This window comes from Anopheles coluzzii, chromosome 3, assembly GCF_943734685.1.
Source record: "Anopheles coluzzii chromosome 3, AcolN3, whole genome shotgun sequence".
In the NCBI taxonomy this organism is placed as follows: Eukaryota; Metazoa; Arthropoda; class Insecta; order Diptera; family Culicidae; genus Anopheles; species Anopheles coluzzii.
The window spans coordinates 69,326,965-69,350,188 of record NC_064671.1 but is presented as its reverse complement, the minus strand read 5'-3'; the positions used below and the strand labels follow the sequence as shown (position 1 = coordinate 69,350,188).

The 23,224-nt window shown below is 51.0% G+C and overlaps 3 protein-coding genes across 6 annotated transcripts in view; 1 reads left to right on the top strand and 2 right to left on the bottom strand.

Moving 5' to 3' along the window:
* The window catches only part of LOC120957409 (cyclic AMP response element-binding protein A), a 95,500-nt gene extending 87,699 nt beyond the window's left edge, over positions 1-7,801 (bottom strand). For both annotated transcript variants that reach the window (XM_040379611.2, XM_040379613.2), the window contains exons 1-2: positions 7,527-7,801; positions 4,616-7,045 (exon numbers count right to left, since the gene is read on the bottom strand). In XM_040379611.2, the coding sequence (XP_040235545.2) occupies positions 4,616-4,669 (54 nt within the window). In that variant the 5' untranslated portion in view covers positions 4,670-7,045; positions 7,527-7,801. The remainder of the gene's footprint in view (positions 1-4,615; positions 7,046-7,526) is intronic.
* A 333-nt stretch (positions 7,802-8,134) lies between these two features.
* Positions 8,135-23,193, bottom strand: LOC120957408 (phosphatidylinositol 4-phosphate 3-kinase C2 domain-containing subunit beta). Of its 3 annotated transcripts, none has more exons than XM_040379610.2 (11): positions 22,998-23,193; positions 21,070-21,621; positions 20,121-20,989; positions 17,679-18,212; positions 16,822-17,010; positions 14,029-16,744; positions 12,975-13,367; positions 12,704-12,904; positions 9,306-9,502; positions 8,984-9,228; positions 8,135-8,915 (listed from the first exon to the last, which is right to left on the bottom strand). In XM_040379610.2, the coding sequence occupies exons 2-11, from the start codon at positions 21,522-21,524 to the stop codon at positions 8,736-8,738; spliced, it is 5,979 nt and encodes a 1,992-aa protein (XP_040235544.2). In that variant the 5' UTR covers positions 21,525-21,621; positions 22,998-23,193; the 3' UTR covers positions 8,135-8,735. The 3 variants fall into 3 exon arrangements, with proteins under 3 accessions (XP_040235544.2, XP_049466271.1, XP_049466272.1); XM_049610314.1 differs by lacking the exon at positions 22,998-23,193 and adding an exon at positions 22,853-22,954; XM_049610315.1 differs by lacking the exons at positions 20,121-20,989; positions 21,070-21,621; positions 22,998-23,193 and adding an exon at positions 18,337-18,423.
* LOC120957410 (uncharacterized) lies at positions 9,787-12,414 on the top strand. The gene is made up of 3 exons (XM_040379614.2): positions 9,787-10,539; positions 10,620-10,734; positions 10,817-12,414. Exons 1-3 carry the CDS (start codon positions 10,453-10,455, stop codon positions 12,370-12,372), a joined length of 1,758 nt encoding a protein of 585 aa, XP_040235548.2. The 5' UTR covers positions 9,787-10,452; the 3' UTR covers positions 12,373-12,414.
* Positions 23,194-23,224: the final 31 nt, after the last annotated feature.

Below are 23,224 nucleotides of genomic sequence, written 5' to 3'. Positions count from 1 at the left end.
TGGGAAACCCAAAGGCGCCACCACTGTACACTACAGTATTACGGCATTGGGATGATGATTGGTATTGGTAGTGCTATGACTCGGCTTATCGCCCGGGGTATACGCACGTCAAGTCCGCATCACACAAATTGCCCCTATAAAAACAGAGTTGATTTCCAAGAACACAACCAGGTCCTGAACTCTGCTGGGCTGCTGAAATCTTCTCAATAGGCGTACCAACATTCACGCATTTGTATCGGTTTTCCTCTGCGATTGGAAGACCCGCAAGAGAAGGGATAATTTCTTGAGCACTTGAGCTTGATTAGCAACACGTGTGGCCACTATCACCACCACCAGGCTATCCTTTGCCCGATGCGGCAACACCGCTTGGAGGCCCTCTTTCACTAAACATGCCCCCACTCTCACCTAATTGTCCCACACTTCATTATCGGCCCAGGTGGTCCGAGACCGGGGTAATATACAAGCCGAGGGCCGCAACAAATGCAATGCATATCGCGCACCGATCGCGTCGCCTTATCAAACCGCTCACATCACACCACACCAAACGGTGGTGGTTGCGTGCAAGGTGTTGTTGGTCAACATCGGGCACCACTTTCGAAAGGTTAAACACGACCAGGCACTGCATCCGGTGAGTACTGCAGTATGTGTACTGGATGTAGAATGTAAAGCGTTTCTCAAGAATTCCTACAATCTTGGGACAGAGTCCGATTGGGGCAGTAGCTAAGGGTGCGAGAGAGGCCAACCTCCCGAGAAGGGATTCCCGGAATCTGGAAAACAACAACAAAGTTCCAGAGGGAGATCGTGCGCGCTTCTCCGCGTGATCACTTGTCCGTTGGGCACTCTCTGTCTATGTCACCCTTCCATGGGGGGAATTCTCTCCCTGGAGAGCTGCGTCGCTGTAGAGGAGAGGGATAGAGTGGGACTATCATCACACAATGACGAGCAATGTCCATTAGCTAGCTTATCAGCTGGAAGTGGTTGCTGCTACCTGCCCTTTCTCCTCGGTGCGGTAGTAGTTTGTTTGGGACATCACTTGAATGCTCCACTCACTAGCCGTACACTCCCACTCCCAGAGGACGGACGCATCGCTCGTAACAACACCGGAGAGTCCCTCTCTTCGCTCGGTCCTCACTAATCCCCCAAACCCGTGCGTTACTCGTGCTCCAACTCCAACATGCTACCAACGCCATAAATCTAGGTCATGATGCGCGGTAAATTATATGCTTCCAAATTACGCTGGCAGACTAGATTCGCAAGCAAGACAAGGCCTAGCACAGCATCCATCCAGACATTCATTCAACAAAGATATTTTCAGAACATGACCCTCTAGTTGGTTGTTTTGCTTCTCGCCTCCCATCACAGTGGTTGTTGTTATAGTGGGTGTGCGGTTTTCCCCAAGCTGCCGCACAGTAGATCATCACCCTCGTAAAGTCCCACCACACAGCCACGATGACGCACTTCAATAAGAGACGACAATTCTTCTACCACCGAAAGCTCGGAGTCGGAGATTCCCGGTGTGCCCTTATCTTGAACCTTCAGTCACCGGATGCAATACCCCGGTCGTTTGTTTTGGTGTTTGTACGTCTCGATTTTTCGACCATTTGGGGCAGCCCACCTCCTATCCCTAATCCCAAAGTGGTTGTGGAAGTGAAGTGGACTCCAATTCTTTATTCCCCTCCTTTTTATTCACGGTCCATTTCGCGTCCAGCTCCATATCGGGAAAGGTGTGCTGTGTGCGTTATAATGATACATTCCCGCTCCCTTTCCAATGCCTTGGTCTTCTCCTCCTGCTCCTCGGACGCCCGCGTTGATAAGATTGTCTTCGTTTGTAGGGCCATGCGCTGCGTGGGCTTGGGAAGGGCGCAGAGTTCGGCTTGCATAAGCGCCTTCAAGCCGTGCGCCGTTCCATAATTACCCGATTACGTTTGAGATTACACGCACTTAGCGTCACGTATCGATCATAAATTGATAAAAATAACAGGGATAGATTTTCTGTGCTTCCCACTCCGTTTTGTTAGGAGCAGCCAATGTGTTTAGAGATGATTGAATTTGTTGTTTTAATTCCTGGAAGAGTTCTGATGCCGCATCGAAGCCATTGTATCAATCCACGATCCCAGAGCCAATCGTTTGGTAGATAGATTGTTGATAAAATACCTTTGTAAAGCTCACCACAACAGTTGACATTAACACCAACGATACAATAGCGATCGATTAGCTGCGCTGCAATCATAACCAATGCAATAATCGCATAGATCACTCTCGCATACAGACGAGAAAGGCCAGACACAAACCCCGGGCCGGAGAGACTCGCAGGAAATCCAAAGGGCTGCAAGTGAAAGGCAGGAATGTTACGACCGACACCCTTACGGACCACACCCTTTCGAAAGGCGCACAAAAACGCAACACAGTGACTAGAGGTCCATTATGGGCGCTGGTGTGGAAGTTTGCCCAGTGTCGCGGAACGGATGAGGCACAAACGGAACCGATCCTGATCGAAATTGGAGAAATTCAAGTGCACGGTGGAAGTGGCATCCAAAACGCCCCAAACCGTTAAACAAGGGGTTAACACACAGGCGAGCAAATCACTGTAGGCGACGAAATATTCTATTACTTTGTTCGATGGCAAAAAATTTTGGAGGCCCTGTCGGCCCTGTTTAACAGCTCAATTGCAAAGCGGTGGTGGTTGATGGTTGGTGTGGTATACCATGCACGATGGCAGAAGGTGATGAAGGTGGAACACCTCATAAAACATGCGTGCCGGAGCATGCCATCATCAGCATCAGCACCAGTCAACAGGTATAAAGACATTGATGAAAATGATGGCATTTCGGTGTGATTGCTTTTTTGTTCATTTCACTCTATAGAGATAGAGACAGGGGGAGATACAGTGAGGAGGGCAGGTGAAGTGTCATGATTTCTATTGTTGTTACCTCACCATGAGCATTAGCCGATCACGGGACAAACGAGTTCGGCCGGAATGTGCTGGGAGGGCGATGTGGGGATTTTTTTTACTATCAACCAGCCCGACCAGATTGGATGAATGGAAAGGAGAACCCCTTTCCCCCCTTCTCCTCAGCCACTTTTTCGCTCTCCCAGCAGGAAAAACTAAGCTCCCAAAGCGAGCAAAGTGCAGCGCACCGCCACCACACCATCATCATCGTGGGCAATCAGTAACGGTCGGTTGCGCGCATGGAATTGGGCTGTTGGAGTAGCCGGCTGGAGGGCGAGAGAATGAGGAAGAGGGCGTCTACAGAGAGAGAGAGAGAGAAAGGGTACGACAAATAAGCCTTCAATTGCACACCACTACCACCACACAAATGTTTAAGTGAATATTGTACGCGTAAATGGAAAACCTCAAATGGTTTGGGAAGGAAAAAAAAACAGGGTTGGGAAAAGTGTGACGGCGCTGCTGTTGCCTAATCGATTTAGTGTCTCACACACACACACACGCAGGCTTTTGTGTTCTATATGTCCTCCCCTTTGGGAGGTGGGTAGGTGTCTGTCGAAAGCGAACCACACTGGAGGGTGTTTGTGCCGCCCAGTCAATTCCCTTTTGGGGCTCAGGACGACAGGACGACCTGTGCAATGTGTGTGCGTGTACCAGACATTCCAAAAGAAAAAGCGCAATGCACCTTAAAGGAAAGGAAGGAGAAGCGGTGTCACTTTCACTTCACTTCGGAAGCAACCGACCACGAGAAGCGGAAGTGAAGTAATAAGCAATAACGCCCGAAAAATTGATTAGTTTCCGATCGAAAGTCCCAAATCAATCTTTTGGCCCAGGGGCGCACCGTCTAAACACACATGTGTGCGTGCATGTGTGTGACCCATTTCCAGCGGGAGTGGGGGGGGGGGGGGAGCTAGAGAGCATAAATCGAACAACACATGTGCTCACTTGGCACTGGCCGCGCCGCCGACTTTACGATCGTCTATCTCGAAACGCCCGCCCGCTCTATCCAGTCCGGTGCCGCGCCGCAGACGACGAGACCACGACTTGAAAACTCCAACCCCGGCGGGTGGGTGTCGGGAACAGGCCGGAGCAAGTATCGTGCACATGTGTTTCAATTACTTTACCAGCAGCAGCGTGTGTGTGTATATGCTGCTGCTGTGTGGCGGCCTTTTCCGGCCGGCTTCTCTAATCTCTAAACCGTCCAGCTCTGCTCTCGACACCCGCAGCAGGCAAAACTTTAAGGGACCCAAGAGCGGGGAGCGGGGGGGGGGGAGGGGGATAACTCCGCTTCAAGAAGAAAGTGAGAACAGCGACAAACCCCCTACGCACACGCATATTTCCATTCAACGCTATTTATAGTGTTTTTTTTTCTGATGCAGCATTATGCATAGTACATTGGTTTGTACACGAGCGGGCGCCCACAGCGGGACCCTAAACCCACACGCATATCCACTGCTCACAGTCAAGAGAGAGAGAGAGAGTGCATTAGTCATTCGCAGCTTTTGGGAAGAAAAGAAACAAATACAGGAAATGCATCGAGAGAAGTTCTGTTCAACTGGTCGCCTCAAGATCTTCCCCAATACTCCCTCCAAATGCAGTGGACAACTTCAAAGTGATGAGCTCCAAAGGCAAAAAAACATCTGGTTTTACGATTTCATGACGACTTACCGCATCGAGATCGGTGTCCCAAATGTCCTTCAGGTCCCCGTCGTCGAAATCCATCGCGTTTAGGTAATCCAGCTTGACGGCCGTTGCTGGGCGACTGCTCCCAGTAGCAAGGTAGTAGAAGCAAAGGTAGCGAGATATTCCACCACAAACACACAAACACTACCACGGATCTTTGGTGAAGATTCGCGGATTCTTGTTGTTTTTTTTTTCTTCTTCTTCGGGCTTAATCCCGAATATCTTCAAGAACTTCTGCACTTCGGGACAAACCCGCTCTGGCGTTTGCGGATGTCGTTGAGCGATTATTAAGAAGGGCTCTCACACGCACCAATTCATTGAAGAAGCACTGTCACTGACCGGTTCACGTACTTGTTGGGTACACATTCCACCTTGGGGCCAACCAGAGGACCCAACTCAACCCTGACCACACTCACCGGGTATACACACACACAGCGACACAAACACACCCACACACATGGAACGCACTGAGAAACACACAGAGATGCACGGAGAATACACACAAGAGCACGTGGTCGTCGTCTCACCGGGTCACTTGAGAACACTGAACGGTCGCACGCACTTCCACACACAAACACCACAGGAGAGATCCCTCAGGAACTGCCCGCTAATAAGGATCGCCTCGATCGGAGAGCACACGTTTGCCGGACGTTGGTGGTCGGAACTGCGTGATCAGTAGGGCGTAACTGATCGCACCGAGAGACAGCGAGAGAAAGAGCGAGAGACGCCGTGTTCGGTGCTAATTAGCTCTAATTATGTTGCGCTTTTGCGCTCGTTCCAGACCCACACTCACTAGGAGACGAGCAGTACACACGACTCTTCTATTCAGCAGGTCGGCAATTTTTCAGGGTCGTTCTTGGTGGATAGTGAAACTTCTGCACGCTACTCCGCACAGCTCATCAAAATGCCTTCCGAAATCGATCATCCAACACGGTAGTCGGGCACTGGACTGGAGAAACGGTGGCTAAGTTCCACACACCAGGATGTGTGTTTGTGTGCCTCGCAGTCAGTAAACCACTTGTTGCTATACTCCGCAGAATAGGGAATAATGAATTCGGCCCTTTTGTCGGTTGCAGATGATGATGGTGGTGGTATGTTTGGCTATGCTGGGCCACACACAAGAAAACGAGGCGAGACACACTCTGTGCGTACGGCGGAGACGATTATGTTGCTGCCAATGGAGAGTAGTTATCAGCATAAGTACGCGCGGGTGACATACGGGCGACGCGGGCCTTGCCTTCTGCCCACGGGAGGGTGGTGGTTGGTTGGCGTTCACCCGAAATCAAAAAAAGAAACGCAGGAAGAGCGGGAAGTTGATTATCTCCGCACGCAGCAAATGATTAGCTCTTGCCCTTCCCTAGAGCAGCAGCATCAAACGCATCGAAAGCGCCACCGAGGGAACCGAGCAGTTTTCAACTGCTTGGACGCTTCCATATGTGTTTGGAGCGCCGACAGTTTTTCCTTCGCTCAGTCCCGTTTCACCTCGTTCACTTTCCCGTTTCGCCGGTAAATTGGAGACACGATTGTTATTGCACTCTATCCCAACGCAAACACACACACACTCACACAAAATACACGGCAACACTCACAGCATGGGAGTGGGTCGGAAAATCCGTTAGTGTAATTTTCCCACTACACTCTCTTTTTACTGTTGGGCAAATGTTTGGCTTTGGAAGAGCGACGAAAAGGGGGTTTGCCGGTGCCGGGATCTCTTATCAATATTTCTGCACACTTTCTTCGTTTCGGCGGGAAACTATGCCGGTTCCGGTGACAATTTTTTAAATCACTTTACACTTTCGTTAACCGTTGTTTTCTTATGCTCACTTGCAACACGTTTTTATTTTAAATATTTTCTATGCAAACCATTCTTTAACCGTTTTTTTTTTTATTTTTTTTTATAAACTTTTTTTTAATGAAAACAATTAAATCGCTTTCTCTCCGGAAGGAACGGAAAGCCCAAGACAAAAACAAAATACCAGAGCCAAGAACCAAGAAGCACGGGGAAATTTTGTTATGCGCGCCGGGTTCGGGGTACGTCCGCTCGGTAACGCAGCTTTCGGTGAAATAAAAAGTTCATTACCCAACGTTCATTTTGAAGCGAAAGCTATACCCTGTTTGACAGTTCGCTGCCTCCTACTCTCTTCCCACATACACTCTCTCTCTCTCTCTCTCTCACCGCTCGCACACTCTACTCCTAACCGGTGTCGGTTGGAGTGAGGCAGATGGCGATATAGCGCTCGCTCGGTTGTTTGATATCGGCTTTTGCTCTCGCTTCCACCTGCGGGGAAGGCAGTAGCCTATGTTGTACGATTGGAAAGGGATGGGGAATGGTTGGGCCGGTTTGAAGGCTTGAATGAACACCTCTTCAAGCTGGACGAGGGTTGACGTTTCATGCTCGGCATCAGATGGTTGGAGCTTTTGGTTTAATTGTTCGGTTGAAAGGATGATTTTAGATGCCGGTTGGGTGGAAAAATAAAGATTAAAATTCATAATTTCGACAATACGCTATTAAAGTGTTTAACGTTTATACGTTTACGTTTTTAGTTCACTTAGTCAGTTTCAAATGATCAAATCGAATGTTATATTTGATCATTTGAAACTGACTAAGTGAACTAAAAACGTATCTAATCTGTTTGCACATCAACATATTTAGCTTGAAGAAATGTATAAAATCTTAAAGTGAAAAAGTGATTCATAAAGTAAATAATCGTATTTTATCGCTATGTGAATGAATTGGTCATGAATCATTTCTCATTTATGGACGTTTCTGAACGTTTATCCAAAATGTGTAAAATTGCAAAAAGGTAGTACAAGATTCTGATTATAAACTATTAAAAAGGTGCAAATGAAAACACGAAAAACAGTAGCACAGAAAACTTGTCAAAAACAAACTCACCTGAACACTCCTAATGGCGCCATGGAAGACCGGGTGCCTTCCGACCATCCAGTGAATTGAGCCAAAGCACCTTATCACCTTCTTCAAGACAAGCTCCTGTACTTACACTTCGGTGATGTTATGTAGCAACTCCTCTTTTTTTCTCTCTCTTTGCCGGCAATCAAATACACCTCCCCGGACGATCATCAAGATACGATAGGGAGCGAAATATTTCTCACCCTCGCCAACGCTGTGTGTATATAAATTGATAAGAACATCCGTCCGTATCGCGCAACACTTAAATTTCTTTCGCATCGCGGCCCAATCGCATTCGCTGCATCTACAGGGCGCCAGAGAGTTCGTTCGTGGCAGAATTTTCGATTTAGTATAGATATATTTTCTCTCCATTTATCTTCTTTCTTCGAAACGAATTCAACATCAGGTCACGGACACACGCACACACACCCACGGTGCGAGTGTTTCGTTTCGAGCCCATGTTTCGCTCGTTCGAGGTGCAAGTATACAATAATAAATAAAATATCCTCTTGTTAATGGATCACCACGCCCGAGCACACGTGAACGAGGCGCGGTAAGTTGCAAGCACAGCAACAAAAAATAAAGCACGAAACTACATAGACGCGCGTGTATATCTTGTTTTGCAACGAACGCTACCCCACAGTATAACACACAGGCTCGTCCTATTTGATTTGGACGAAAAATGCACACAATTAAACACAATTAGTAAAGTTATTGCTTCTGATCACGCGTTGATAAGACTCTAATAAGAAAAGGCTTGCATTGCATTGCGCTGTTCTCTAAAGGCGAATTGTGAAATGATTGTAAAGTTGTGGTAATGGTGCCTAATTGCAGGAAGCTAAACCAGTAACAAGAATACAGCTCGAGTGTCGATCAAATGATTCACCCTTGTCGTGTCTCACTACACAGCTCGTTAATATTTGCTTTCACAACCCTGGTTACCGACTCGCTAGTCTCACTCTCTTTCTCTCCTTTCTTTCCCGGATTTTTTTGAGTATACTGTGACAAGCTAAGCGAATGAGCATCAACACAACATCAAAACATATAAGAGCAATTACAATCAAATGCACAGCAATAGTAGCAATACGATAGTGCGAAAGGAAGGGGTGAGGCAAAAACGAAACCCCCGCCTAGATACGTGATACATTGGTCCAGTGCGAGACGACGAACCCGGTCCCTTTTTTGTTTGTTTGTTTAAACCCGCGTTAGGTACCCGAGCTGGTGCCACTGTATCGTTTCGCGACGTAAATCTATTTCGGCAAGCGGCAGCTCAATGCCACCGAGGAATGCATTCTCCTGCAGCGAGTCGTGCGACCAGATCGTCACCTGCAGCACCTTCTTCTGGATAAACTCGAGCGGTAGCCGATATTCCAACTGCAAATTAAAACGGATTGTGGGTGAACTCTCGCTGCATAACCCTAGACAGGCAACGTTCCGCTTACCGTTTCCATAAAGCTAGGGTTGCAGTTCTTCCGCACCACTTTGGTTTTGCGCTTGGTCGCCTTGGAGCTGTCCGGCTTAAGGTACACCTTCACGTACGTGTTGGGCGGCTGGCCACCGGGCGTGTTGGGCAGCGCGACCACATGGTGTATCATCACGATCAGCGTGTCCCGGTGGTACTGCATTGAAATCTTGATCTTTCCACCGACCTGGGGCGGCTGCCCGTCCTCCATCGCTGCCGGTATACCTGCGCAAAACAGACAAAAAAGTATTGCGGAATAAAAATGCGTCCGTTCTTGGAGCTTCCCCAATCTGCAGACTTACCTTTCACCTTGGCCGAACTGATGTCTGCTTCCTGCTGGTCGCGCAACAGCGGATGGAAGAAGGTGTAAACTAGATCGGAATGTGCAATTTCATCCGCCGAGTTGAACAACGAGATGAGAAACTGGCGTATCTCTGGAAGACGACGTTCGGCGACCACCTTCACGTTCGAGCGCCCGACATGGATGCCCGAGGGCAGGCTGTTTTTACAGAATCGATAGCAAAAATGGGATTAGAATAGAACAAAGCTCGCTAAAATGGGTCTGATAGCGAAAGGGAAATAAACATCGACACAAACACAAAAAAGCCGCCAAAGAACCCCACGAGTATATACGGGTATATGGCAAATAGCAAAAGAGCCCACTTGTCAATTAAGATAACGACCACCACATTAAGTGGGCTCCTCCACAGCGTTTAAGCTTGCTGTAGTTTTAATACCCCAACAAAGTCCTCAAGTAGGTTCCTCGCATTTCGTAACACAATCAGTATCAGAGTTAAACAAGAAGCATCATCTCGTCCAAGTTCGCCGTCACGTATTGATTAGGAAACTAGTTTGCAGTTTACAATCTACAACATCGAATTCCTGCATTAATCTATGATCGGTCCTACAGGCACAATTGCACGCTATCTTTCCATCCATCCCCTCCGAATTTCTTTGATCCGGGAAATAAAACGCTTCCAATCTGTCGCCGCACAAAACAAAACTTATCCTTGCCCGATTGGCTTCAATGGAATTTCCCTTGCACCTTCTACCACCTTTTTGTATCGACCAACACACCACACACGCACACACCGGCGTTCGTTGTGGTCGGTTATTTCATTGAAACAATATTCGGTGATAAGATATCGCCAAACGATCGACCGTGTTACAATCGACACCTTCTCCAGGAACGCATGTGCTGGAGGAGAAGGGAGAGGGGTCACAGATGGTGGTATCATTCCTCCGTGATACCATTATCTACCAGTTGTGGGGCGGAGAATCGGTGTAGACAGTGCAGAGTCGTGTCGAACGAACTTCGGATTGAGACTCTCAGTCGTAAAGTGTCATTGCGTTCGAGAGGTGCCTACAGATATTGGTGCCTATCTCTTCAGACATTGGAGAAAAGAGTACAAGACATCACACAAGAGCTCTTGCAAACATTCAGGGACAATGGGATTGAAGTTGAAATGGTTTCGGCGAAGGATAACCTTCGACGGTGTGCCACCGGCACCGGAAAGGGACATTCGCCGAAAGGAGGTAGGTGTAGTTGACGAAATTCCAAGAAATCTGTGTGACCTATACTACTGAACTGTACCAAATTCTACGCCCAATAACAGGCAACGGCCGGAACAGTGATTGGGGTGTACCGCCAAAGCACACACTTTGAGGACTTTATCGAGCCAGTTCGTTCGTCCTACTGGGAACCGCCTCCGCAAGCAATCGCCCGTGCCAGTAAGTATCTTAGCAAACGACTCCACGCTCTCCCTCTCTGTGCCAACGTCTACAAAATTCGTCCACTTTGTTTCCCCCTCAGCAATGCGTGCGAATGGCAATCTACCCACCACGTCTACAAACAGTCCCACCGCCAACTCGATATCTTCTGCCGCCTCCTCCTCCTCCACGGTACGGGCGCGTGTGACAGCGGCCCGGTCGTCCCCACCGGCACCGGCACCCATCATACCGACTGGAATCTCTTCCGTCAGCAGGCCCGTTTCAATGACCAATGTCGCCGCCGAAGCTGATAGCCGTGATAAGATAGCACCACACACTCCAGTCGACCGTTTGCAGCAGCTTAGTGCTGACGACTACGAGATGCCGCCCGAGCCGAACTATGCCGCCCCGAAGCCGCCGGTAAGGAAGGGAGTTTCCAAGGCAAAGTCGCTTATGAACCTTGCCAACTCCCTGGAGGACGCAAACGGATTTGAAAAGAGACAGCAAGAAGTGCTGCAGCAGCACGAGCTACGATCACCACAATCGGTGGAGGTGTTGAGTGATCCGTATCCAAGGGCATCATCACCAATCCATGTAGTGCCTATTACGCCGGTTCCGAGGACGACTTCCAGTAACTCGCTCCCACTACGTGAGGATGCTCCGAGTCCTGTAAAACGAGAAGTTAGCACAGAGCCCGAATACATAGTGCCGCTCGCTGCTGAGGAACCGTTCGAGGAACCAATCTATGACTCATTCGAAGCCATCTTCGAGCGAGTGAAAGCTCGCAAACCAATCAGTCCTGGTTCGGAACGGTCCAACATCTCGGCAAGACCTGAAACATCATCTCCTCTACCTAATCGAGAACCTGCGGAGAAGAGTCCGCAAGATGATGGCGTGATATTTGAGCGTGTAAAGCTTCGCAACTCTACGCCACCTGACTCGCTGAGATCTAGCACGACTGGTTCGCTATCATCTGCAAGCTCTCCATCACCTCCACCACAGCGAAAACCGGTGCTACAGGTCACTACCGCCGCATCCAGCCCACCACCGCCAACATCTCCTCCCCAGCCCAAATCAATCCTCAAGAAACGAGCTCCACCACCGCCACAGATCCCAGTCGAGGCCACATCCAGCATGGTTGAGTTTTCCAACGAAATAGTCACAGCGATCCCAACCCCTCCACCGCGCTCCATCCGAGCGACTACCCTGAAAGATGCTCCGGAACCCTCGCCACCTGTCACACCGCCAGAACGAAAGCAAGAACCTCCGGCGCGTCCAGAAACTTCCATGAAAATTACGAACGGAAACGACCACGAATCCGATTCCGACTCGGACGATGACTTCAACTGGGACTTTGTGCAGAAGCACCGCTCCAGCATCAATCAAACGGTGGCCGCACAAACACAGATCGACCCCGAGGTGCTACGGAATGCTCCCGCCTCACTGCGGAGTGGCATGGTGCAGCCGGTGGCAGCTGTGCCGTCACCGCGCAACCTGCCCGAACCGATCGCACAGCCCCGGACGCTTCGTGGCATGCGAAACCAGCGGGCTCACGCACAGCTAGAAAGCAGTGGCAGGCAGCAGGACGCGCCGGCAGTACAAATTCCACCACCAAGGGCACGTGCCAGTGACTCAAACGCGTCGGAAACTTCCGCTTAGAGTGTAACGAGCGAGTGTGACGAATAAAAAGGATGCAAAGCATTATCTTGGAATTGGAATTGGTAACTAGATTAATTAATTATGTGATTAGCGTTTGGTTGCATGAGTTATAGAACGACCACAACACACTGACTCACCCACGTGTGAGTCATAAGCAAGATACTTAAACGCTTTTTATCGAATTATCAGTAAAAGCCCTCTCTGATATCATCTGGTATGTTGTCTGATACATGCTGATACTGTATCAAAACCAAAACAAACGTTGTCGCAGGTCGCTGTTTGTCCCGTTTTTTCACCGTTCGAGTGATTAAGGCTTACGTACGACACTTACCTATGCAGCTTGGCTAGCGGGAAGTGCATGCAGAGCTTCTGGTGAAACTCGCAAAACTCTTTGTACGAGCGGAACAGATAGGCGGCGTCCGGCTGATGCTGTCGCTCCACCCGCAGAATGTACGTGTAATACTTTTCCTGGTCGTATCGCTTCTGATACCCGTGCACGTAAACCGTCTTCAATCGTCCGTCCTGGGCCATCCTTTAGTACAACGAGACGTAACAAAACATTAAAGTGTCTTGAGGTATCTGAAATTGCACCCCGAACTTACGTGTAAACGCGCGGTATAAAGCTCAGCAGCTCGCCGTCGCCCGATTCGGCGGAAAACTTCATCTGCGCAATGTTGTGCAGGAAGAAGTTAAACTGCGTAAACCACGACTTGAGCGAGATGTGTATCATCTTCGCAAACGTGGCCGCCGCCTCCGGGTTCGACTGGCCGGGCAGCAGCGCATTGCGCACGTAGTTGACCGCCTCGACCGTGACGCCCGGTATGCCGGACGTCGCCATCAGCGCGAACATGTGCAGCAGCAGATCGCTGTGCCGCCGGACGATGTTGAACGCGGTGCAGCACAGGTCGACGAACTGGTGGAACTTGGCCGATGGGCGATCGCCACCGTTTATCACATACGCCATGTCGGACGTCAGCACGAATGGCGTTCGATCACTGGAAGAAAGCAGAAATGAGTTAGACGGGGCTTACAGGGGTTTCCGAGCCAATTTCTACAACATTTTTCATTGTTTACGAGGTGCATTCCTCAACAGCTGTCAAATGTTGTATTTACATCACAATATTTTTTAGTTCTTCCACATGATTTTCAACACGTCTCAAGCTGGACTGAATTTGACAGTTGATTGTGACGTATTGAAAATCATGTGTAAGAATTGAAATTTTATTAAACAGAATTTTCCGGGTCAATTTAGAATGTCAACAACATTTTTCAATGCTTGTGAGATGTTTTTCAACAGCTGTCAAATGTTGTATTTGCATCACAATAATGTATCAGTTCTTTCGCATGATTTTCAACACAACACGGGGGATTTTCAACACAACCTATCCACTGCTGTGATGTGTTTAAAAATCATGTGTAAGAATTTAAATGTTATTGTGATGCAAATAAAACAGGTGACAGCTGTTGAAAAACATCTTGCTAGCAGTGAAAAATGCTGTTCAGATTGGAGAGTGACTGTAGAAACCCGTGTAATGCAAATACATCATTTGACAGCTGTTGAAAAACATCTTGCAGGCGGTGAATAATGATGAGCACTTTCGAAAGTGAGTTGAAAACCCCTGTATATGAACGATATCGAACGTCTCTGCTACTTACCGTTTAAAGTTACCGAACATCTGCGCATCACCGAGAAACTTGCCGAAATCGATGTGAAACAAATGTCCGGACGTTTTGAGCATAATGTTATCGTTATGCCTATCACAAATGCCGAGTATGTAGGTCGCGACCGAGTACCCTGCGCACGAGCGCGTAAAGTTCTCCACCGCCCGCTGGTACTCGAGCTGGCTCGGGTTCTGCTTCGCCAGCCACTCCGCGATCGATTTGTCCTTGAACGATCCGGTCACGCCCCACTCGACCTGTATCTTGCGCAGCGTTTCCGACTCGGACACCAGCTCGATCATGCCCTTCTTGTACGCGGTCGGCACACAGTTGAACGTGACCATCTTCAGGTCGAGCCCCTCGCGCAACCACATCTTGTCCATGATGCGCACCATCTGGATGGTCAGTGCGTCCTGCTGCAGGTCGTCCCCGGCCTTGAAAATGGCCGGCACCACCACCCGGTCCGGCCCGGCAAAGTTGATCTTCAGCGGCAGCGTGTTCGAGTTGAAGTAGTTGCAGCTGCGCACGATCACGCCCGTCACCTCGGCGCCCGGCTCGAGCGGCAGCACGGTCGGCCCATCGATCAGCAGCTGGTTGACCGACTCCAGGCCCTGCTTCAGCACCTGCAGCCGGTGCGAATCCTTCGCCAGCTTCACGCTCTGTGCCACCTCCCCCAGCCGCTTGCACATCATGTTCTGGGAGAGGAAGCGGCCCGTTAGCTTCTCGCCGCAGATCGCTAGCAGCGCGCGCAGCATCAGCTGATTGCGCCGATGGTAGCGGGCCTGATTCATCAGCACCGCATCGCAGGCCGTCTCCTGTGCGTCGATCATGTTTTGGGGCGCTTCGCCCGGCAAGCTGTGCAGCAGCAGCCAGTACAGATGGTGCGCGATGCGGGGCGATTCGAGCGATTTGCGCAGCAGCAGCATCGCTAGCGGCGACCCTTCGTACGTGTCGTGCTTGAGGGCCTGCAGCAGCTGGGGCAGATAGTCGACGAACTCATCGTTCGGCATGGCGGCGATCCATTCCACCGCCTGGCGGCGCACCTCGAGGTCTGGGTAGCGCGGCAACAGCAGCTCCAGCGCCTGCACGGGACTGAGCGCCGTCCAGGATTTGATCAGCGCGTGCAGATCGGACAGACAGGCGTAGTCCCAGCTGTGGGCCGCGTGCAATATCTTCGGCAGGGCGTGCGGGAACCGATGCAGATAGTGACGCTTCTCCCACAGCACCTCGCGCTTCTCCAGCTTGTCCGGCGAGTAGCCCTGCTCGGCCGTGTCGATCAGTTCCTGCTGCAGATTGCGATCGAGGCTGGCAAAGTCGAGCTGCACCACCGGGGGCAGGTTGCGTATGGGTTCGGGGAACACTACCGCCCCACCGTAGCTCGGTATCTCGATGCTCAGTATCGGGAAGCTGCCCCCGATCGGGTACGTGCCCTTGGACGGTGCCGGGCCGAAGAATTTATCCGTCGTCGGGGGCCACATCGGCAGCAGATACGAGCCCTGTACCATCTTGCGCTCAAAGTCGAAAAACTGCAGCGAGCTCCAGCCCAGCTCCACCTTGGTCATGCGCCCTTCTGACCCACCCGGATCGTTCACACCCGGCGCTGCTCCTCCTGACGCGCCACCACCGGTTCCACCTGAAGCTCCACCTCCATCGCTCGTACCACCACCGTCGACCGGTTCCCGCACACACCCGTACAGTACCACCACGAGCCGAGCTTCGCGCGGCAACGTACACACCGGATTGCGGAACATGATCCACGAGTTGAACGTGAGCCGCGGGTAAATCCCCGACAGCTCGTTCGAGCACTGCACCACGTAAGGCTCACTAATGTATCGCGCGCCGTGATAGATCTGCACGCCCAGATTGTACTCGTCGTGCCGCCAGTGCAGCGGGGGCCGGTGCAGACACGACACGTTCACCATCACCGCCTGCGAGATGTTACAGATCGAGATCGGGTTCGCATTGTACTCCGGCACGTTCACGCTAAAGTTCACCCGGAACGCTTGCGCGTAAATCTCCAGCAAGCTCTGGATGGCGTGCCGCACCTCGTTGCACCGGTAGCGGATCTGCTCGGCGACCGTGCGCGGCCGCAGCTTCACCTCCGCATAGTCCCCACTCTCCGACACGATCGCCAAACTACCGTTGCTGTACGCTTCGTCACTCACCACACTGTCCCGGTAGCTGTACACCGTCTGGCCCTGATCGCAGCAAGCCCTCAAATCCTCGATCGACTTTGCAATCTCGAGCGTATCGAGCGGGCCGAGCAGATTGCAGATCGCCTTCACCGCCTGTATCACCCCAGAGCAGGTCAGTATGGTGCGGCCCGATGGGCCATCGTCCGCCGACGACTGCAGCTTGTCGATTTCCGCCTCGAGCGTCTCGAGCAGTATCATCAGATCGTCGTACCCGATCGCGTGCGACGTTTCCTTCGGCAGCAGATGCTCCAGCCGCATGTCCGCGTCGCGCCCATCGTCCTGGGCGGTACGGGCAATCACCCGCATCGTGCGCGCCGTTTTCGCCACAAAGCCCAGCTGCACGTCGTGCTCGAGCTTGATGCTGTCGTGCACGCACTGGAGCTGGTTGAGGCGCGAGCGCACGCACAGGATTTCCTGTATGCCGATCGCTTTCAGCGCGTAATCGCTCACCGTGTTGCGTATCTGGCCCTCGAGCGCACAGTACACCTGGGCAATCACGTGCTCTACCGTAGTCGTTACTTGAGAGAGAGGAATGGATAGAAGGCCACGGTTAGTAGGAGTTGATTAATGATTCAAAGAGAGCAGCGGCACTCACTATCACAGGTAAATGGTATCGGTGGACCGTAGCCATCGATCTGTCCCTTGGTTTGTTCCCCACCGGCAAAGCAGTCGAGGGCCGGATGCACCAACAGCTTGATGCTCGTGCCCTCCACGTACCGATTCTCGATCTCCGCTGCGACGATATGTCCCACGTTGGTGGCTTCATCGTCGTGCCGATATTGGGCTGAAAAAAAAGAAGAGAGAAAACATTTTAACGACAAACTTCACCATTAGCGATGGGAGCTCGGAATCGGACCTACTCGATTCCGATTCCGTATTCGGAATCAATTCTGTGTCCGATTCCGATGCTGGAATCGATTCCGATTCCGAAGTCGATTCCTGAGCCGATTCCGGAGTCGATTCCTGAGCCGATTCCGGAGTCGATTCCTGAGCCGATTACGGAGTCGATTCCTCATCTGATTCCGGAGTCGATTCCGGATCTGATTCCGGAGCCGATTCCGGAGCCGATTTCGGAACCGATTCCGGATCTGATTCGAAGAACGATTCCGGAGCCGACTTCGGAGCCAATTCTGCGGTTGGCTTCGGAGCTGCTTCTGGATTTCATTTTAAAGCTGATTCCAGAGCCGATTCTGGAACCAATTCCGGAGTCGATTCCGATTCCAGATCCGGTTCCGATTCCGGATCCGAATCCGATTTCGGACACGATTCCTATTCCGGACTCGATTCCGATTTCGGAGTCGATCCCGGAGACGATTCCGGATTCTTATTCCGGACCTACTATCCGGTATCGATTCCAGAAAACTTCGGAGCTACCCGGAATTGATTCCGACGAAAACTTCCTTCTTCCCATCACTATTCAGCATTAAATAATGAAAACAAAAGCGAACCTACCTCTCAACTGCTTCACCATGCTGTAGAAAGCGATCAATTCCTTGTCGTAGCTCTTGGCAATCACCACGTTCTCGTACAGCTTGTACGGTGTAGCCCGCCGCTCCACGCCGCTGGCCGGGGCATGCTTCCGCTGCATGATCTCGTAGTTCGACTGCTCGTCCGCCTGGCCCGCTGGAATGCCGCGCAGCATCGTGTGGCTGTACCCGGCGGCGGCGGCGGTCGAGTTGCGCGGTGGCAGTGGCGGTGGCTCCCCATCTCCACCGCCCACCGGTGACTGGGTGGAGGAGCTGGAGGACGCTTCGACCGGTGCGTTTACCCACCCGTACGTACAGCTGCCGCCGGGTGTACCGGGCGGTGGCGGCAGCACACCGACCGCACCGTACAGCGACGCAGGCGGTGACAGTGGTGTGCCCGTTTTGTCCGACAGGGAGCGATTGACGACGGCGTCGTAGACGGGATCGGAGTACTGTGTGCCGCCGGAGTAGATGTAGTCGAACGGATCGTAATCTTCGTAGTAGGTCGACGCCGTGTCATCTGTTGTTTGTTGGGGAAGAGAAGAAGAGAGAGAGAGAGAGAGTTTGCGTTAGTATACGGTGAAACAAAGTGCACAGCGGAGAGTGAATGAACGCTTAAACGCTAACGCTTTCGACGCTTAAACCTTTTGACTTTCTACCAATACCACCACCACCACCGTTGGACGCCACGGACGACTTTCGAGCACGCAACATTTTCATCATTTCTTCGCACTCACAGACACGTGTGTCGTGGAATTTCATTCGAACAGTAAAACATAAACGGCCAGAGCATGATTTTCCGGGAGAAAACGTAGCAGGAGAGGTAAGGTGAGGTAAGAGTAAACTAGCTTTATTGCGTGTTTTGTGGTTCGTTTTTCGTCAATTATTTTTGTGTTTCTTGTCTAGCTCAAAACCTATCTACTTCTGTCTACGCTGCCGGCCTTGGACGTTGCCACCGTTGCAGGTGTGTCAAGTTCGTGACTGTGCGCGTCTGCGGCCCCCTGAACAATGTGTGCTGTGCCGCCGCCCTTATCAATTTCGGTTCGAGTACTGGCAATATAAGAACAGAGCACTTGTCTATACAGCACCAATGAGCGGTAACCTCCTCAGCGGGCACTATTATGTCTACGGAACACGTGTCTCTTTTTCTCTCCTGTTTTTCCTTTTCTTTTGTCCCTACAAACTTTAACCACCTTACCACCACTCCTTCCCGCCGCTCCGCTTGATAGTTTCCATTGAAAGGCACACATTTCTTCTTAAGGACACTGGCACACACACACTTGAAGTGCACTGCAGGAAAAGGAAACGCACTTTCCCTTTGTACGGTATGGCTGTTTTTTTCGCGTCGAAAAAAGGTTCGAATCGGATAAAACTATGTTTCTGCGTTTTAGTGTTAGAGCACCACGGACCACACCACACAAAGCGCGACAAAGCGCACGCGAGCCCGGTTACTCCCTAACTGATAAGATTATACTAAGATAAAGGCATTACGCGGTTGGGATTTTTGTTGTTGTGTGAAACACAAACAGAAGGGCCAAAAGGGTCCGTTCTACTGTAGTTGTGAATTTTAAAAGAAAATTATTCAATCGATTCTAATTAAAAAGGGAAGCAATAACACCGAAAGATTTGTTCTTTTCGACAAACTATAAACAATTGCACATTTGAAGTAAATATACTTCATAGTAAAGGCATATAACACTCATTCGGAAATGAGTAGATGCACTCCTAATCCAAACAAAGCATTATCCAACCCACACATACACTCCCACAGCCGACGAGTACGACTAGTGTGTGTCTGTGCAATTAAATCTCTCCGCTTGAGGAAACAACGAGCGTGATAAAAAAAGCGCAATTGCTTCCAGAATTGCCCAGCAGCGGGTGCGGAACGGGTGGCACGGCTAATAATAAGCCGATGTGGAGTGGTCGGCTAATTATGAATGTATGTCGCAATTGTGTGACGGAGTTTGTTGTCGTACTCGGAAAGTTAGTAATTTGTAAATCTACTGTCCCGGGGAATTTGGTGCCGTGACTGGGATATTTAGAGTGAAGCTGTGTTTGTTTTTGTGCGCAATATCTTACACATTCGCGTTCGAAACTGTAAAGCTAGCTAATTCAGTAGAGAACAGAGCCAAATGTAGCTCTCGTTTGCACTTTACCTCTAAGAGAGCGCGGCTAGTCGCGTAAAGCCTTACAGAATGTGCATATTTCTAGCAATACGGGCAGTGCGCGAGTCTAAACTACGTGCGCGAACGATCTTACGGTCTAAAAGCCTTATTGTCTCTTCCCTGTCACTTGTATCTTATTGTCAAGATACCCCTTTTCTCTCTCGTTCTCTCACTCTCTCTCTAATTCTCTATTCTCTACGCGCGCTTGAGCAAAAAGTGTGTATGTATGTGTGTGTGCGGTTTTGTTCAATACGCCCGTTTACCTTTATCGTCATCGCCACTGCTGCCGCTGGACGACCGATTACCGCACAGCAGCGGATCGAACGCTTCCAGCACCGACACGCGCGGATTGTCCTCGAAGCCGAGATCGATCAGATCCGTTCCCTTGGCCCCGAGCCGCTGCTGCTGCGAAGGGCCTGCACCCCCATTGGCTGGATCACTTTTCGGGCGCATCACGACGGCCGGTTGCTCGCCCCTGGCCGGCGACGCTTGGCGTCTCAGTGCGCTCGCCAGGACGGCTTGCGGTTGGGAGTAGGAGCGCCCGGCAGCACCCAGCTTTGGCACGTGCACGAGGGCCGTTTCCGGATTGGCAACCGTGGAGGAGGAGGTGGAGGTGGTACTGCCGGTGGTTCCATTCATTCCGGTGGTTTGTTGCAGTGCTGGGTAGAGCGGAGTGCCCGGTGTGCCACCCACCCCAAAGGGTGCAGCACCGGCCGATGGTTGAGGTAGTGGTGCTTGGTGAGCCGGTCCATAGTTGGCCATCGTTGGCACCGTGCCGTACGCCGGCACGCCACCGTACGCGACGGTGCCGGGATAGGCCGGTGGCACTACCATCGCCGCTGGGCCTCCGGCCGTTGCCACCGCGTACATCGGCGGGCTGTTGTACAGCCGGTGCAGCTCGTCCGGTGTGAGTGGTTTCGGTTTCGCCGCCTGGCTGCTGAAGGGTACCAGCTGCATTGCGGCCGCATTGTACGGGCCCTGCAGGTGGGCTTGCCCGGGTACGCCGACCGGTTGATAGGCCGCCTGGTGGAAGCCGTAGCTTGCAGCCGACATGCTAAGGCTGCGCTGCGTCTTAAAGCCCTGCTCGTACTGTCCAACGGGCGGTTGTGGTGGTGGTGCCTGTGTGTTGAGACTAAAACGAGAAGAGAGAATGAATTAAATGATAAAAAAAAAATCCTCAAAATCCCAGCGAAAAACGCAGCCACCACATACCGATGCATCTGTTCCACCAATTCCTTCAGATTGTTGCGCGCTTCCTCCTTCGGGTCGGGCGGTTTCGGGACGGCACTGAACGATATCAGGTCCGCTTCGTCCTTTCCGCGCGCCGGCGGCCCCTGTATGCCCGGGTTGCGCGAGTCACTGTGCCGCCGGACAGCCGGACCACCGCCGGGTGGTGGTTCCAGCGTGCTGCTGGATGTGCCGGCACCTGGCGCCGGTGTCGCCGCCACCTTGCCCGTGCCGCACGCGACACGCCGCTGCAGATAGGCCCGGTACTCTTCGAGCGTTTGCGAGACGGCTTTCGGATCGTTCGCCAGCTCCGGCGTCATCTGGCGCTGCCTCGCCCGTATCTTTTCCAGCTCGAGCGTTTCCAGGCTCAGCGCCATGGCCCGCTCGATGTCCGCCAGGTACTTCTTTTCAAACTCCAGGTCATTCGGATTCGTTGCCATGGTTGTGATTGGGTGTGTGCGTGTTGTGTTAATGTAGATGTGATGTGTGATGTCTGAGTGCGTTTGTTTGTGTTTGTAATGCTTCTGGCAGTGTGATCTATAGATAGAAGAAAAGAAAGATAAACATTAGCGGTAATTTAATTGATTTAAAAAAAACATTAAAAAACCCAATGGACGATATTTCGTAACAAGAAAGAAACTGTAAACTCATTTCCACCGCAGAACGACTGATTAGCTCGTTTTTGCGGTTTGTTTATCTTTTCGCATTCTTCGCGCTTTATGTGTGTGCTTCGTTTTCTTTTGCTTATCGCGGCAGGCCCCGTCGTCGGTTTTATGGTTGAAATGACGGCGAAGTACAAAATGATAGAAAAAAGACGAGCAGGAAGCCATTCAAAGGGCTTGCAACAAGTGTGCCGAGGAATTGCAGTGCCCCGTCATGGGCACGTAATGCGTCCACCATCACCACCACCACCACCACCACGACCGGAAACAAATTCTTTCCCCTGCTCTAACCAATTTTCCCCCCATTCTTCCCTTGCTAAGCGGCTGATGTAAACAAACCAGCAAGTTTCGTACTCATTTTTCTCGCACAGAAATAGCAAAACAACATCGATACGGTTTTTGCAAAACAAAACGAAATGAAAACGAACACGCATTTTCTGGTCGTGTTTTTGCTGCCGATTCGCCATGCCACATTCTGATTGAAGCTATAATCATAACAACTTCGCGGCCACAGAAAAGCAAACAAATCAAGTGACCAGTGCAATCGAAGAGTGCGTTGGCAGGCGAACACAAGAAATGCGTACACACACACACTCTTTCCTTCTCTTTTCAGCTACTTTTGCAAATTAAAATGCACACAAATTACAAACGGACAGGACGGGAGGCGCTGGATGGCCTTTTGACCGAACGCGAGGTCAAACCGCGGATTTGTTTGTACGAGAAGAGGGTGCCGTTCCCTCTCCAGTTTTTGTTCTCCCTTTTCCTTCACATTGGTGTTAATGTGTGCCATCTGTACACGATTAGTAGGTAGGCCGTATGTTGGTGTACGAAAAGAAAAGTAGGCGCTGGCCCGAACCTTCATGAATGAATGTGATTAATAGTCGGGCCAGCCGGCACTGCTACGGGAGGGAACACTCATCCCGTATGACTCAAGCGGGAAGAAAACATGGATCAATTTAGGTGTGTACATTTGAGCGAAATAAGTATTGCAGCTTTTCAGAGAATGTACAAAAAAAGGGGGCAAAATCCTTAAAATTCCAGCACGGCACGGGAACGTGGCACGGGTGGCACAACAGTCTTGCTTTTCGTCTTGTTTCAACACACACCACTGATGATGCACAGATGCACCGAAAAATCGACGTGGAGCAATTGCTGCTGCTGCCGTCCGTACGCGTCTTTGCCAAATGGTACGCCTCGCCCAATTACGACCAATTTCCGGCTGCCAGCACGGGCGGCCCAGCTTCCAGCTACCTTTCTGCACTGCCCTTTGGTTCTGCCTGTTCCGCTAAAGCTTCGGGGACTTCGTTTCGGGGGTAATTTGCAGCATTTTCAAACCGTTTTAACAACACCAACCACCAGGAGCACTTTTCTATTTACACAAAAAAAACATACGAACAAATTTCGCGACTGTACTCGAACTGTGTCACAACCCTACTGGGGGTCATACCGTTTGACAGTTGGCGGTTGTAAATTTGATG